Below are 17,870 nucleotides of genomic sequence, written 5' to 3'. Positions count from 1 at the left end.
TACAGAGTACCTCTGATAGTACCTGACCAATCGTGTCAATGACAGATCATGCTGGGGGCAGTGGGGAACATATACTCAGACAGAAAAGTGTTCAACTTCCTTGAATTATTAATATATTTTGGATAACTATTTTTCAGGTTTACTCCTAACTCGACCATTCAAAACACATTTCTTATGTTTATACTTAAGAAAATGTGGTGGTTTGAAAGAAAATAATGCCCAAAGGGAGTGGCACTATTAGGAAGTGCAGCTTGGTGTGATCTTGTTGGAAGAAGTGTGTCACTGTGGAGGCAGGCTTCGAGTTCTCATATATGCTCAAGCCACATCCAGTCTCTTAGACCACTTCCTGTTGCCTGTGAGTCAACTTGTAGGACTCTCAGCTCTTTCTCCAGCACCATGTCTACCTGCACTCCACCATGTCACACCAAGATGATAATGGTCATGGTGTCTCTTCACAGCAACAGAAACCCTAACTAAGACAGAAATGTAAGAAAATGTAAGAAAAGCTAAGACAGAAATGTACAAAGAAAAAAATATTTATATAATTACAGGATAGAACCAACACATTTTTGTGGTTATATATTTTTTAAAAAAATAGTTATTAAAGACAATTCAGTTTCAATGATAAAAGCCCAATTGTCCTTACAGTTTACATATGTTCCCTAAGTGCTCACAGCTGACTTCCTAAATAGCTGTTGTGTGCCATAATGTTAAGCCATGAATGACACAGGAGTGACACATCTGGTAAGTGCCCTCTTAGGAAACCCTTATGAGTTCCACAGTGAATGGGCCACCCCGATTCCACATTGGAAGGGTCACCCCAGATTCCATAGAGAAAGGGTCACCCCAGGTTCCACAATGGAAGGGTCACAATATGTTCTACAGTAGAAAGGTCACACCAGATTCCACAGTGGAAGGGTCACCCCAGGTTCCACAGTGGAAAGGTCACCCAAGGTTCCATAGAGGAAGAGTCACCCCAGGTCCATAAAGGAAGGGTCACCCCAGGATTCAGGGTAGGTTCACCTGGATGTGTGCAGATTTGTCAAGAACAACAGACAAATGAATAGACAGTCTCACAATGAGCCATTTTAAAAATAACTTATGTTTTACTCTTTAGGAACACTAGCTGAATGAGGTAAGAGTTTCTGATCTCGATTTTTTTTCCAGGTATTTTAAAAATAATACAGCACCTATACAACAACAACAAAACATCTCTAGAACCATGGAAGTTCAAAAGCAAAGACTTCTGAATCCCCAAACAAATTAAATATTCAGCTAATGTTGCCCCCTTGGAGGAGGTCACCAACCTGCTGGGCCGCTTCTCCATTCACCAAGTGTGGCATCATGGCCACCTCCCCATTGAGCAGGGGTGGCAGTTCCAGGGGGATCTGGTCGGTCATCATCATGGTGACGTACATTCATGGAGAACTGCCCTCAACCAGCTACCTGCAAGAGAAACACCCATGTCAAAAAGGAAAAGAAAAAGGATCCGTGACTAAAGTTCCCTAAAGTGGGCAATCTAAGTGCTCTCTATTGAAGCCCATGTGCCTCTCTCTCATCACAGAGAACTGCTTAAATATTCTGTCAGTCCCCGGAGTGGAGCAGAGGAAGGACAAGGAAATAACAGAACTCAAAGACCAAAAACAGGATCCCAGCATTTAGGTTAAAATTTTAATAAAACATATGAACAATGGTAATAACCTTACCCCAAAATCTGAGGATAAACAATGATCACATTTTCTAAAATAATTATTCATGTGCATGCCACATGAGTTCAGATACCCACAGAGTCCAGAAGACTGTTATATCTGATGAAGCTGGAGTTGCAGGCAGTCAGGTGTGAGCCACCCAATATGGCTACTAAGAATGGCATTCAGGTCCTCTACAAGAGCAACAAGTGCCTTTAAGCATAGAGCCATCTGTCCAGTGAATTTTGTGATGGCAAAAATGACAAACAAAAACTACAGTGGTCATCATTAACATAACGACCAAAACTGAAGATATCCCCAAAGAACTATACTTGTCATTCATAAAAAGCTTTCTCTTTCATTAAGATCAAAATAACATAGGGGCATTCAACACAAGCAAGCCAAGGTGAATACATACACTGTAGCTTCAATTATCAAGTTAAATGGCTAAGTAACTTAATAATCCCCCATGTTCTGTTTCTCCCCAATCATTTCTTTTTGTTGAACATGAAGGATCTGTCTTACTCAGACACTCTTTGGGCTCTTCTGCATTCATCACACTCCCAAGCCAACTGGCTTGGAAAAAGCTGATTCCCTTGTTTACACTGAATAAATAAAATTCATACATGTATTCAAAATAACATAAGTTCAAAAAAGCTTTTTTTCCTCCCATAATTGTACCTTCTTCCTGTAGTCGGCTTGACAGCATACCAGGAAAAAAAAAAGAACAATAAATTCCTAGGAGATCCTGGCCTGCTCCATAAAAAGTATGCATGTATTTGTACACCATGGCATAAAAATCTAGGAGCATGGAAAAGTGTGTGTGTGTGTGTGTGTGTGTGTGTGTGTGTGTGTGTGTGTGTGTGTGTGTGTGTGCATGTATGTGGTATATATAAATCACACATACCAAATTTTAAATGACTTCAGAAGAAAATTGCCACATATTTAAAGTCCAAACTTTTATCATTCATAAAAACTCCCTCAAAATTTTACATTCAAAGCTATTTGACTAATGAGTATTTTACTGTTAATGTTCCAGTTAGTCCAAATGCAACAGCAAATTCTTTAGTGGCTGCCTTGGATTTGTACCACATAGTTGTAATAAAAGCAAACTATTTATTTTCATCCCTGAACACCTCCACTCTGAACATTACACATGCTTCTCCCTTCATCTCACCCACAAGAGGATCCCTTTCTGGAAGTGTCTAAGGATACCTGAAGGCCACCCAAGAGAAAATGTTTTTATCTTAAATAGGTAAAATGTTATAATATCCATTATAACGCAATATGGAGAAACTAATTATTTACAGCTCAACACAGAAGCCCCATCCCAGCTGGGGAAGTACATCCCATAACAACAGGTCTTACAGTAACTATTGGGACAGTTACTCAGAGAGTACTAAATGAAAATGCAGCCCAAAGACCAGTGGTCTAGCCTGAAGCTCCTACATTAAAGCCAGCATAAGCCTGCAGACACCATCACAACTTAACAGCATGATTTTTGACCAAATTAGGAGCAGTTGTGTACATGTCCATCTTACTTCTATCACACTTAATGTTACTAGTTTTAAAGGGACAAATTGCTGCATTTTCTCAAATGAACCTATTTCTTCAGTGTAATGTTTCATTTGATATTTCTTAAGAAGTATATGCTGGGGACTAGGGAGTTAGTTCAGGCAGCAAAGAGATTGCTGCTCAAGCATGAGAACCCATGAAAAAGATGCTGGACACCGTGGTATGAGTCTGTAATTCCAGTGCTTGGGAGGTGGAGACAGGAGAATCTCCAGGGCTCATCAGCCAACCTACCTAACCTAATAGATGAGCTTCAGGTAAATACAAGACCCTGTCTCAAACAAACAAACAAACAAACAAACAAAGGTGGCAGCATCTAAGGACCAGCACCAAGGCTGCCCAATGCTTCACCTGCATGCACACCCATACACTCACACCCATGAACACACAGATACACACACATGAAAAGCAAGCTGGCTTACAGTGATGTATATTTATTTGGGCTCTCGTTTAGTATAAGGAGTACTCTGCTCTATTCCCTTCCTCTTTCCATACAGAAGCTTTTTGCAGTTGCTGGAGAAAGTGACACAGAGGGTGACTCTGCCTTCTCTCTCTTCCCTTCTGCAGCAATGGGCACCAAGGTCCTCCCCCACTAAGATGGCACAACATCCCCTAGACCATCTCCTAGACTACATGGAACCTGAACTCTCTGTTGTCACCCAATAAGGCAGGAGTACACCAACTGGAGGTTCTGAGCCCAGCCCACCTGAACCTTGTAGGTCCTGGAATTCCTACCACTATGTAAGAGCATAGAAAAGAAAGATAGAGGTTTGGGAGGCTAAGAAAGAGGGAGGGTGCTGGGAGAATGGTTCTTTCATCAAGATCTGCTGATAGTGAATCCTGTGTATGCTGCACATAGTCCAACACAGCCTACTAACATTCTTGAAACTGGAGTTGAGTCTCAACCAAAAACAAAATTCAAGGAGTCCAGGTCCCCTAGGACTAAAAAATAACTTAACACCACCAACAAGTCTAACGCTGACAATTCCAGTTTCAAAACCTTTCTGGTTTTCTTCATGCTATCAACAAGACATAACCTATCCAACCCCACTAAGCAGCACTCTCACAGTGAGTGTCAATACCAGAGTAGAGCTAGATTCCAAGTTCTACAAGAGTAGTATAAGGCGTAGACCATAAAACCTGATGAAGGATGTCCTTCTGTATGCTGTTTCTCTTATTGGTTGATGAACAAATGCTGATTGACCAGTAGCTAGGCAGGAAATATAGGCAGGGCTACCAGACAAGGGGAATTCTGGGAAGAGGAAGGCAGAGAGGAACCGCCAGAGAGACACCATGTAGCTACTGGGAAGGCAGGACCAGCAGACATTCTCCCAGAAGAAAAGGCCACGTGGAAGTACATAGATTAATAGTTATGGGTTAATAATTAAGAGAGAGCTAGCCAGTAAGAAGCCTAAGCCATGGTGCAAGCAGTTTACAATTCATATAGCAGGACAGAAACCTCTGTCCACAAAAACCAACCCCTGAAAGATGCCCTCTGTCTTCCACACCTGTCATGGCATACACACACACACACAGAGAGAGAGAGAGAGAGAGAAAGAGAGAGAGAGAGAGAGAGAGAGAGAGAGAGATCTCAAGCACCATGTTTAAAATTTTAGAAAAACATTAATTTTATCTTCAACAGATTATAAGGTACCAGATTGAGGTAGAAGAGGCATCCATGCAGTGTTAAATACCCATTTCTGTGCTCACAGGACACTTACCATCTGATCAGAATGCAAGGGAAACACAGAAACAATCCATTCTTTCCAGATACTCAAGGCTATCACCTATAAGCCACCCCTAAAATTACTTTAGGGCAGAAATAGCCTAGCACCATCAACCACAGAAAGAACAAGAAGAAGGCAAGAAGGAAGACTATAAAAGAATGAAAACATATGTATAAAAAGAAACTTTGGGGATATGCAGTGGTATCTCTTTGGTGGAGGACTTGTTATCCAGCAGGATTCATCTGTAATGATTTGAGGTGGGAATTACAGATTTTCTTCATTATACAATGAGCAGACCATACAGTTTTTTTTTTTAACAAAATGGATCTGGAGCCATTGTTTACAATAGTAAATTCAGTCAAAAGAAGGTGATCAGCTTGAAAGTTTCTGTGTTAGGTACCCAAAGAAAGTCACATCTGCTTTGAGGTGTTTTTTGTTGTTGTTGTTGTTGTTGTTGTTGCTATTTTTTGGTTTATAGAGAAGAGTACTGGCTATGTAGCCCAGGCTGGCCTCAAACTTCTGTGAATTACAAACACTCCACCACCCACAGTTAGCTCCTTTGAAGTATTATACCCAGTCTTTCTGTGTGTCCTATATTCCAGGCCCACTCTCCTACACAACACACACACACACACACACACACACACACACACACACACACACACACACACAGAGTATCATCGATCATTTTTCTCTTATCTCAAGACTACACTATAAGTTTAGTGTCCTGCACTCTGAAAACCCAGCTGTCACTCATATAAAGAGGTGTGGTCTCTGGGGGAGGCCTCAGAAGTCCTCTATATACCTTAAAACACCAAATTCCTTGGCCACTGCTTCCTTATCAGCTTCAAGAGCAGCTAAGGGGTCAATGTGTACTCTCTGGGTAAAGAAGATGTACACCTCAGTTGAAAAGTCTCAGAAGTAGCCACACTAAGGAAGCCTTTGCTTATTCCTCCATCTACTCAAGAAATGTGGATCTGGACAAGACAAATCTACCTCAAGACTTGTGGATTTTAGTCAAAGCAGCACCACGCTCACAGGATCTGCCAATAGTAAGGACATCTCACAATGTGTCTATCCCTTAAGACCATTAACTTTTACATGTTACAAAACCAACCGGAAAAATGGAGTGGATTGAGTCTACAGTATACTTTTCTAATCTGCACACACAGCTACCCGAGGTTCCCTCTTCTGACTTTGACCTAGACTTCCAGGATGAAAGAATTTGCTAAGAACCACAGGTCCTTGCAACCTCTCCCCTTCACCACACATCAAAACACTAAAGCCACCAGTGTTTTGTACAATTGTGTTCTGGATGAAAGGGTTAGATAATCATGTGAGCCTTGTGGTTCACAGCTCTTCTAGGAGAGCAAATCTCTGGTTCACTGCTAGCCAGGCTACACCCACCAACAGCTCCTGAGCTACAAAAGTGGGGACAGACACTCTAGAAATGAAAGGAACCAGCTAGCTCTTCACTGTTAATAATCTGTTCCTTTGTTAAAGACTACCTTATTTTAAAATAACCTCACAAAGGGCACCAGTTTCTCCCATCTCTCGAAGCATTTGGCTTGGTACTTTTTCTTCTTTCTTTGCACTTTGGCCCTAGCCTATCATTGGATTTGCAGAAGGCAACTGATGACCCATCTCCAGAGGAGCAACTCTACACAGGAAGAATGCACTCCATAAAGCCCTAGGCACTGCTGGGAGTTCTTATGTCTGCCAACCTGCCTTCAAATTAGTAACAAAGTGTCCCGATTCTCACTCAGTGAGCCAATGACCCAAATTTCCATACATTAATTCAAGATGTGAGTTAGACGCACAGGAAACAAATTAGTTTCAGATGTGAAGAAAAAGAGCAACAGAACAACACCAAAAGAAACCAGGTAAGGCCACCAGAGCTCCAGGAGCAGGGCCAGGATACATGAAGCCCAAGAAAGCCAAGCAAAGGCCCAGGCCCCATGCTTGCCTCCCAGGATGCTGGCTCCTGTGCTTAGGAGGCAGACGGCAACCTAAGAAGACACAAGTCAGTTTGAACTTTTATTCCATGGCCCAATTCCAAAAGCATTATTGTTTTGCATTATAGATGTGTGGGTCGTGTATGTGCATGTGTGTATACATGTTCAAATGTGTGTAGGCACACATGTACAAGTGCATGTACACATGTGTAGTTGCATTTGGAGGCTAATTATTGACTCACAGTTTTTCACTGAACTTGTAGCTTGAAAATTTTTGCTAGTTTATCTAGCCAGCTTACTCCAGGTGTCTGTCTCCTCACCCCACAAATGCAGGTTATAAAACCAAACACAAGGACCTCAGAGGAACTTGTGAATAATCTCAAAGTTGATGCTTCAGAAGTCACTAATGTTAACTTCTAGTCCACATATTCCCTAGAGCTAGTATCTTTTCCAATATAAAACAGACTAACTAGGCACTATCAGACAAGCTAGATACCATGGAAATCCTTGAATTCTACCTGCTACATGTTTGTTCTCTAGTCTAAGTAGCATATTGATATGAGTTCACTAGGAAATTCACAGCTTGGTTCAGATTTCATGAAAGGCTCCTTCTCTACTAAAAATACTAACTGAAGTCAAGTGAGAAGGTATACACCTGTAGTTCCAGCCACTCAGAAGACCAAGGCAGGTGAACAGTCAACACAGTGGTACAGTATTTAAAAAAAAAAAAAATTGGTTTCTAATAGTGGGACTAGTGCAGGTCAACTTTCTGAAAATTGTGACTGCTATACCAGAAAAAAATGTTTTAGCTATCTGACATTGAATGGCTTTTCTAATGGTTCTGGGAAATGGGAAAAACTATGCATATAGTCAAAACGACACTTGGAAACATTATGAAATCATCAGAAGCCAGGAAGAGGGGCTGTGCTGTTGGTGGTGGGGGAAGTTGTGCTGCTGGGGGAGGGGAAGTTAGGAAGGCTATTAAGGAATTACTATATTGTATATTTTCTTTTAAACTAATTTAACCATGGGATGACTGAGGTTTTACAAGGGATTGGAAGACTGGCTTCTAAATCACTTCCAACAGAAAAGCAAAACCTAATAAAACTTAAGTTATGACAGACATTTGTGCAGCTGATTTACATGTCTTTGTTATAGTTGTAGAAAAAAAAAGAAAAAAATCAAAATCTGACAGAGTCATATGGCACAGAAGAAAATGCTACACTCAGGAGCCTCCCCATTCAGGGGGTCCCAGAGCCTCCCCCATTCAGGGGGCCACTTTATACAGCTGCTGCCAGTCTCGAGGATGGACAGCTTCTGAAGAGCACACTTCCTTCTGTCTCTCTACTAGGCAAGCTTCAGAAAGACAGCCAGTAAACCAGCAGAGCCTGCTGTACGCAGTCCTGCAATAGATGCCCCAAAAAGCACCATAAGCTATACCATTTCCCTCTCCCCTTTTTGACCAGATAGATATTAGTTTGAAAAGTAAACCCTTGGCTGCTCTCTCCGACCAAGAAACTCTGAAGAGGCCACCATTCCATGAAGCCTTCCCGGCAAAGCTATCCAGGATTTCTTTAGATGTATTTTATATGTATGACTGTTTGGCTTGTATGTATATCTCTGTAACAAATGTGTACCTGGCGCCTGAGGAGGTCAAAAGAGGGTATCAGTTCCCCAGCTGGGTTTTGGATGGTTATGAGCCAGTGTGTGGTTTCTGGGAATCAAAATTGGGTCGTCTACAAGCACAGGTACTCCTAATCACTGAATCATCTCTCCAACCCCCTAACCAGGTTTTTTTTTTTCTTTTTTTTTTTTATAACAGCTATGGAAACAACAACAGAATCAACAGAGGGGAAAGGGATTAAAACAATATGGAAGTATACTGCAATCTCCGTTACCTCCATCCACGCACACATAGTTGTTCAGACCACTTCCCTGACACTTAAGAACAGAGCCTCTTTCCCTACTGCTGATGTACTACCTACATCAGCACAGCGACCAGTTCAGCCTTGTGGAATTCAGTGTGGTCAGCAGGAGCCTGATGTGGAGACACAGCCATTAGATAGGAAAGCAAAAAGGTGGTTCCATGAGTTTCCTTGAGCTAAATCTCTCCTGCACTCTGTGAGCAGGAGCAAAGGTTCTTGCTACAGGAAAATGATCCCCTTTGCTGTTTTAGAAACCAAATTAATAGATGGAGGGAAGAGAAAAGTATATGGAAAAACAGAGGAGGAGGTGACTATAACTGAATTTTTCCCATGATCTACTGCTGAAACCAACTCAAAGGAGAGGGCAGGGAAGGCAGACTTGATGGGGAGGCTGCCCCAACACTGACTACTAGAAAACATGAGTTCTAATCTGGGATTTATCAGTAATTGACTCTAAAGCTGAACAATTAATTTTGTCTTTGACAAAGTAACACAATTAGAGATGAGCCCTTCAAGATCCTTTCTGTTCTTGAGAGATTATGTTTTTCGCACCAATTACCTGCCATGCTTACATAATATAGATGAAAGCTCAAATCAAAAGGGAAATCTGAAAACTTACTGTCTTCCTTATGCGTTTAGGAGTGGCTTCAGCCCCCTTGTTAAAAGGGAGGAAGAACGTCACAAGATTGGGGAAACACCAAAATGCACTAAGCACATTGTGCTGGCGGTTGCTGTGTTTTTATGCCAATGAAATCTAATTTTACACCTTAGCTCTACACTGTGCAAGAAAGACACTTGCCATGGCTTGCCACTTGAATGAAGGAAGGGGAGGTGATAATTGTTCATGCAGAAAAACCTCTTGAGACATGAGCAGTACCCGGAGGTATGTGCCCCGCTGGTTGGTTGAGGCACGAATAGTCTGGAATTTGCCTTCTTGCCTGATATGTGTTCATTAGTGAAGTCAAATCACAGTTGTCTGGAGGGGAAAAAATCTTAACCTTAAAAACATTCCAGCTTTTTGCATCTAATTAGAAGCACAGGAGATTTGACAGAAATCCTGTAAAATGGAGTTCTTCCCATTAAAAACAATACTATAGCCGATCAAAATGAATGTCAAGCCCTGGAGAACTGCCCATTTTGCTCTTATGAGAAGTAACAAGTTGGCTGTGCGGGCCCTGTCTTCAACAATCCATAGATGTGGGCTGGGGACGGATCCTAGCATGTTCACATTTCTCAGTCCTCAGATCCTAGTGCGCTCACAGTCACAGGGTCGCACCCAGCACTTGAGGAGTCAGGACAGTGCTCACAGGTGCTTTCCTTCTGTGACTTGGCTGTCAATACTTCTCAGTGGCTTTGCTTAAATCATGCAGTGTAGTCATGTAGTCATGGCAGAACTCACAGAGTTACTTGGGAAAAGCACTATTTTCAGGAGAAAAAAAAGCACAAATGTAAGTCTACATTAATATACAGAGGTTGCTTTCAGAGCGTCCCCCCTGCCAAACCTTTACAGAAAAAAAAAGGAAAGAATGGCATTGCTGCATGCACACAATCTCACGTAGGCAGCACCTCTGTCTACAAATAGTAACAAGAAGAGACAGGGCTTATCTACAGAAAAGTTTACCAAAACTTTCCTGGGTTTCCTCACTGTTTTCCAACAGTGTTTAAGCAAGGTTTCTGGTGTCATTAGACATTTCCGTTGGAACACCTAGATTCCAAGTCCCCTCACACCACAGTAACTCCCACACCCTCCCTAACATCCCAAAGATGACAGCCTAGCATCGCAAGAAATCATCCCAGAACTATGAGCCACTCTCACATGCAGCCAAGCCAACTTGGGTGCATACTTTTTCTAAGGATGACAGTAAATGAAAACATGTATTTTCAGTGAAATGTGTAATTTCATGTATAGTCCCTTGAGGGAAAATTACAGAAGTCAGAAACCTTGTGCTTCCTCCCAGCCCCAGCTCATGCCTTAGCCAGCCTGCAGATACAACATGCCTGCCACCCTGGAAGCACTGTGACAGGCCCTACTGTATTCCAGGTCTCTACACAGGCTTCTGACTCTCAGTGGCTCTACCTATAGAATAAGTAATTGGTTCTTGAACATAGAACTTCTGGACTGTTTCATACACCCAAGGTGCACTTGGAAATCTCATGTAAATTGAGTTCATGTGTAAATCATCTATATATCCACCTGGGTACTAACAACCATGCACAGAACCCTTTCAAGGGGGAGAAGAAGGGAGGTCTTCCGAGCAAACTCAATGGACTGCTTTCTGGAAGGGTCTGGAGGAGTTCCAGAATACCTCTCAGCCTGCTGTGAGAGCCTCTTTCACACAAATTCCACATGGCCATACAGCATCCTTGTGAATGGACAACACCATTTTTCATGACAGCTAAGTGGTCTGCCCAAGGAGAAGCACATGCAAGAGCAGGCAGTGGTTCTCTGGAAAGCCAAGTAACACTGAGACAACAGAACACAAATGGATGAGCCCACAGCAAAATGTGTGAGCTGGTGAGTTTTGACAATCAAATGAATAAGCACAGGACAAAAGCCAGGAATGTTGAAGTGAATTCCAAAGGTACCCTAAGAGAGTCAACCTCTCCTCCTAGCTCTACCCCTGACCCTTCTGCAATGGCAACTGGCTTCCAGGCTTGGGTGAACCTTTACCAAGACAGAGATTTCATCATTTCACAGCATATTTTAAGACACCTTAAGGAATGCTAAGCAAGTGCAACATACACTAATTCAGCCCAGATGGAGAAACTTGGAGCAGGGATAAAAAAGAACCCAGGGGGTAAAGGTACCTGCTTTTACCTGAAGATCTGTGATCTGTCCCTACAACCAACATGATGGAAGGAAAGGACCAATTCTAACAGCTCTGTCATCTCTCTCTCTCTCTCTCTCTCTCTCTCTCTCTCTCTCTCTCTCTCTCTCTCCTTAAATAAATTTAGAAGAGCAGAAAAAGGGCAGAAATCAAATTATAAATAACTAAAGTTGTGGCTACCATGGTGACTAGGAGGTGTGCTATCATTAAATACAAATAAAATTACAGGAATGGGATAGCTTGGCAAGTTACTGACTGCCAGGAGCTACAAAAGTTCTCAGGATTTTTAAGTCCTTTTATCTAGTACATAGAAAAAACTTTGGATGCTCTTCTATGTAAGAAACAAAACAATACTAACCATATTCCACAAAGGACTTAGCCAAAAGGTGCCCTCTAAAATAACATCAGTGAACCTGACCAAAGATAACCAACCACTGCCTAACAAACACCACTGTGAGTTAAGCCCTGTTGCAGGAGTCTAAAATAAAAGCCAGAGGTTAAATGTCATTGTAGTGGAACACTACACGGGATTAGGTAGGAGTCAATCCACACTAGACACTTCTGGCAAAACTCCATGCATGTCGGCTGACTTTCACTGTATGAACCCTTTTATCTATAAGCCCCATTGTCTAAATTTAGCTTCCCAGCTGTGGCCTCTTTATTAGCTTTAAAATCTGACAGGTGTTGAAAAGGTAAATATCAGCAGAACATTCCCCTGCCTTAATGTTCATTTTAAAATAATATTCATTATTTGTGATTATACATTTGTGTGTATGTCTGAGCACAGGCTTGTACACCTGAGCGCAGGTGCCCATGGATCTTAGATCTTCTGGATCTAAGGAGGTTGTGAGCCACTCCACATGGGTGCTGGGAACTGAACTCAGGTCCTCTTCAAGAGCAGTGTACTCTTTAACCACTGAGGCATCTCTCCAGCACCACAGGAAATATTTTTTCAGTGGGACCAACTTTGGTCTCACAGCCTTGCACCACCAGCCTGCTAAGTGTACCTCTCACCCCTCAAGAAAGAAACTTCCTTTTGCAACAGTAACCACTACAGAGACACAATTTGTCAAAGAGGACAGAGTGTCTATGGAGTGCCCAATCATAATTGGTACATCTGCAACACCAACTCTACACTCCTATCCCCCTGTAATCAGACTCATTGCCTCCATTAAAAACAAAGATTGGCATCTCGAAGGTCAAGACAATCAATGCTGTGTGGCCATTTCTAGACTCTTACCTGCTCAGATCCCTGCACCCTCCCTGGCTGGTCACTTGAGCCCATTTGAAGTCCTGCAACGATTTCATTAAGTATTGTCTAGGGTCTATTTATAAATTTCAAAGAACCCAAAAAGAGTTTTCCTGGGGCATAAAGAGAACTCTTCAGACAAGAACCTCAAGTTTCAAACACAGACAGAATGATCAGGAAGACATTGAAATTCACTTCCTAAAGTAGTGAACTAGCAGAATCTAAATACACCACAGCAAACAGGCTTGCATTCAGCAAATGCACTGTAGACGAGACTTCCCTTTCATTTTTAAAAATAGATTTAACAGGCATATTAATTTTCCACTGGCCACTATAAATAAGTGGAACTCCAAAATATCTTTCTTTGCAAGGGACTTCTAGCCAGGCACTGTCCGCCAGACCCCAAGTGGAAAGCATATTTACATTGCCCAGAGGCTGCATTGTGAACTGTGGGAACCACTTTTCACAGACCTCTCATTCAGCGAAGGGCTCCACAATAGGTGCATACACAGGAAGCAGGCCTCCACACAGAGCACCTCTGCAGTTCCAGAGAACTTTCCAAGGTCGCCAGGATGGTGAGCCACTCCAAATGCCATGTTTACAGGCCCTGGCTGCCTACACTTGTAGACCAACAAAGCTGGTGTTGTTTACTGTGATTCTCTGGTCTCCCTCCCAAGGTGAAAGCAAAACTGCCAAAGGGTCCATTTCATTTTTTCTAGATCCATCTCTCAATGTGTCATTTTACTTAATTAAGAGAGAGAGAGAGAGAGAGAGAGAGAGAGAGAGAGATCCGCGTGAGTGCGCGCGCGCGCGCACACACACACACACACACACACACACCACACACACACACACACACACACACACACACACACACACACACCCACCCCCACCCAGAACTGGGAATGATAACTCAGTCAGTAAAAGTGCTGGCCTTGCAGGTATAGGGACCTAGGCGTGATCCCCAGAACCTGCCCTATATAGTGAGTTGTAAGTCAGTAAGAGAACTTGTCTCAAAAAAGAAGGTGGGACAGCCTCTGAGATGCAACACTCAAGATCTCTCGGGCTTCCACATGTTTGAGTGTGTGCATAAACACACACAAATTATTGAAATGAAATTTATTTTCAAAATCTAAAGCCCTAAGCCATGAAACAATTTCCCCAAATTCAATAAAATAAAACTCTCAAAAAACTATTTTTTTCAAAGAAAAAAAAGTTGCAATTAAATTAAAACTTTAAAGCCTGAAAAGTGCAGCTTCGAAAGCACGGGCTAGTGGAATTTGACTTCAAAAGAAAAATAATAATTGCCATGTTACCTCAATTAGAAAAGCACAGGTTTTCAGTAATATCATAGCAAAAGGAACTAAAGGTAATGGTGGCCACTTAAACATTAACTAGCAAGTGGATCTCCCAGGAGATGAAAATACAATTAGTAAATCTGGTCAACTTATTACTAACTTCTCCTATGACTTCTCCCTCTACACATTCTCTACACTGTATAACTCTTCCTCTACACAGACAACTCAGCCTGGTTCTGTAAGGAACATCGGATTCCACTCTCAATACCTCAGTTTCTCAACTTGCAAAAGAGAAGTAACGGCCACTCCCTAACAGCAATATTTTGAGGCCATAAAAATGATGCAATTATTAGGTAAAGGCAGCTCATCTTTTTTACTTTTCTCATTTCTCAAAGCAGCAGATTTCTTGTCGGCCTTAATAAACAACAGATTCCAGGAGAGCAACAAGATCACAATTAGCAAGCACAGAGTCTCCATGTTTTATAGAAAACTGCTTCAGGCCACTACTCTACCCCTGTCAATCAGAAATCATGTCCAGGGGTGGGAGTGTGTGTGTGTGTGTGTGTGTGTGTGTGTGTGTGTGTGTGTGTGTGTGTGTGTGTGTGTGTGTGTGCAGATGCACATGAATGTGTGTGTACATCCATGTGAAGGTTCCACCAACCCCTGCCTCCCCAGCACTGGGATTGTAGGCATGCCAACCATATCCTGCTTTGCTTATGTGGGTTCCAAAGCTCAGGCCAAGAATTTTACTAATGGAACCACCTCCCCACTCCAGAAATCCTAGCTCCTGCTGACTTCAGGAAGCCACTATCAATGGGAAAAAAAGCCAGCCAGAAATTTCATGAGGAGGTGCTCACAGCATAATGCTCAGGGAAATGCACACAGTTGGATTATATAAATTATTTAAAAGACTGACCTAAAATAGAAACAAAATGTTGACAAGCTAACCTACTGGCTAGTGTAGCACCGAAAGTTACGGTTTTCCTTTTCTACTTATACTTTTAAAATATACCCATAATGAGCATCTATAGTTTGTATAGTGATAAAAATTAACTTTTAAAAACCCATAAAATTCAATATTTTGCACCACGTGATTGTTGGAATCTTAGTAAAGGAAAACTCAGAAACTACCATTTAACAAAAGGACCTGGAGGAGCTGCTTTATCCAAATCTCACAGAACTGGTTGCCACCATTCAACTCTGGCAGTGGGACCCAACAATGGCAGAACATCTGCAGTTAAGTAATAGTTTGGTAATATTCACAAAACCAGCCCTTGGGTCATCTTATGAGTAATCCCTAAATTAGGCATGCTCCCTAGGACCAACCCAAACATCTAAAGGGGGGTGATGGGTGGGGCCCATTCCCCAGGCTTACTTTTTTTAGATAACCTGATCCATAAAAGCCTCCTCTTTCTGCCAAAATAAATCTGACTTTCTGGGTGGAGTGCCATGTCAATCAAGTGAGAACCAGCTAGTACAAACCTAAGAATAGAATCTGCTGCTGCGTACTTTAGCTACAGCAACTATGTAGTCCCTAACTGTCACAAAAGAGCTCAAAAGCTCTGGCTGAGACACAGAGGGTGGGGTCAGAGATGTTCCTGAGACTGAGGCCTAGTCTTCCAACACTGAGGAAGCTAGTATCCACTCCTATCTTGGCACCAGCCCTCTTTCAAAACTTGTAAAACTATTTGTCCCACATTTTCATCCCATGTTTCCGTATGTAACACACAGACTCAATCTTAAAATATGGGAAAGTATGAAGCAAGCTGTAACTATTCAAAATCACACACTCAGAGACAAACCCAAATAAAACGATGATGTTAGCGTGTCAATCTTGTTTTGTGTTGCATGCACATTAGTGTGTAGGTACATGTACACACACACACCCATATATACGAGCATGCAGAGACAAAACAAGCTGTCTGTACTTCCTCTATTGCTCTCTGCCTTATCATGTAGATACAGAGCCTCTTAGTGAATAGGAGCCTTGCCTTGTTGGCTACACTGGCTGACCAGCAAGCTCTCTGGATTAGTCTTTCTCCAGTCCACAATCCTGGAGTTACAGGCCCATGTATCCATGCCTGGCTTTGCACATGGGTGCTGGGGACTTGAACTTGGGGACTTATGCTTGCATACTTTGTGTTCTTACCCATTGAGCCACCTCTCCAACCTGTATCTTTTATTTTGGATGGCTATAACAATAAGGCTGACAACTTTTGAAAACTAAGATTGGAAACAGAGCTTAGTTGGTGGAGTCTTTGCCCAGGAGGAACAAAGCCCTGGGTCTACCCTTACACAGTATAAACCAGGTAAGGAAGTCCCTGCCCTCAGTCATGTCACTCAGGATGCAGAAGCAAGAAGATTAATTCCAGTTCATCCTTGCTGCACACTGAGTCTGAGGACAGTCTGGACTACAAAATAATAATAGCAATAATAATAATAATGATAATAATAAAGACCTAAGCAAGAACTGGTTCCTCAATTTGGCAGAAAGGTAGAAGAAGAAACTAGAAAAACAGATGATCTATTGGTTAGCCCCATTTGTACCCAAAGGCATTTTTCTTTTCCTTGGAAATGATAGCTCTAAAAGAAAATTATGAATGAACTCTGTGAAGTAAATAGAATAGAATTATGCATCTATGTCTACCACGTATGCAAGTTTCTATATGGCATGACTCCAAATACCTTCAGCATATAAAGGTAAACTTGGAAGCATGAACAGCTGGAAGCTCGGAGGTACTTCATCCATGCAATGAAACACTATGGCAGTTTGAATGGCTGTTGAAAGGAGTCTACTGTTATGGCACAGCCATTCAGAGATGGGTGGGTTATCATGGTACAGCCATTTGGAGATGGGTGCATTAATACCAACAGGGCTCAAGTTGCCATTCTGTCTGTGTAAAACAGGATGGGTACATGTTGGCTTTCTCATGGAATGTGTATGGGGTCCTAGGGAGGGTGACTGCACACCTATGATCCCATCACTTCAGAGGTACAAGCAGGGGGTCACAAGGTCACAGTCAGCCTGAACACACAAGGAAACCCGCCAAGAAAGCAAGGAGGTTGGAAGAGAGGAAAACATGGATAGGAGAGAAGAGGGGAAGGAATAAAAATGAAGAGGAGACAAAGGAAAAGGTAACAGTCTTCACACAGGGAAGCAGGTGAGATGAAGCTTTTGTTTTCTTTTATTAAATGCTTTCTTTTTTTTCTTCCTGACAGTACCACGGAGCCCAGGGCCTCATACATGCTAGAAAGCATTCTACCACTGAGCCAGACTCTTGGCCCTCTTCTGACTTGTAATTTTGAAATAAAGTCTCACTCAGCTGCCCAGGCTAAGTTTGAACTTGCGTTATAGGCAAGGCAGGCCTTGAACCTGTAACCCTATTGCCTCAAGGTCCTGAGTACAATATACAATATGCATCCCTACTTTACCAAGCCCAAAGTTTCGGGGCTGGAGAGTTCAATCAGTAGCTAAGAGTGCTTAGTGTTGCAAAGGCCCGGGGTTCGATTCCAAGCAAGCACTTGGAGGCACACCACCCCTTCGGACACCAGACCCGTATGTGGTGCACAGGTGTACACACCAGCAAAACACACACATAAAATAACTTAACTTTTTAATTTAAATAAA

The 17,870-nt window shown here is 42.2% G+C and overlaps 1 protein-coding gene across 5 annotated transcripts in view; it reads right to left on the bottom strand.

The window, feature by feature from the left end:
• Positions 1 to 17,870, bottom strand: part of Fndc3b (fibronectin type III domain containing 3B) — a 302,457-nt gene that overhangs the window by 229,171 nt on the left and 55,416 nt on the right. For 4 of the 5 annotated variants that reach the window (XM_027392082.2, XM_027392079.2, XM_027392081.2 and 1 more), the window contains exon 2: positions 1,308 to 1,446. In XM_027392082.2, the coding sequence (XP_027247883.1) occupies positions 1,308 to 1,418 (111 nt within the window). In that variant the 5' untranslated portion in view covers positions 1,419 to 1,446. The remainder of the gene's footprint in view (positions 1 to 1,307; positions 1,447 to 17,870) is intronic. The other variant, XM_027392080.2, reaches the window with a different exon arrangement.

This window comes from Cricetulus griseus (assembly GCF_003668045.3).
Source record: "Cricetulus griseus strain 17A/GY chromosome 1 unlocalized genomic scaffold, alternate assembly CriGri-PICRH-1.0 chr1_0, whole genome shotgun sequence".
NCBI lineage: Eukaryota > Metazoa > Chordata > Mammalia > Rodentia > Cricetidae > Cricetulus > Cricetulus griseus.
The sequence above is the reverse complement of the archived record's forward strand: the minus strand, read 5'-3'. Positions and strand labels throughout refer to the sequence as shown.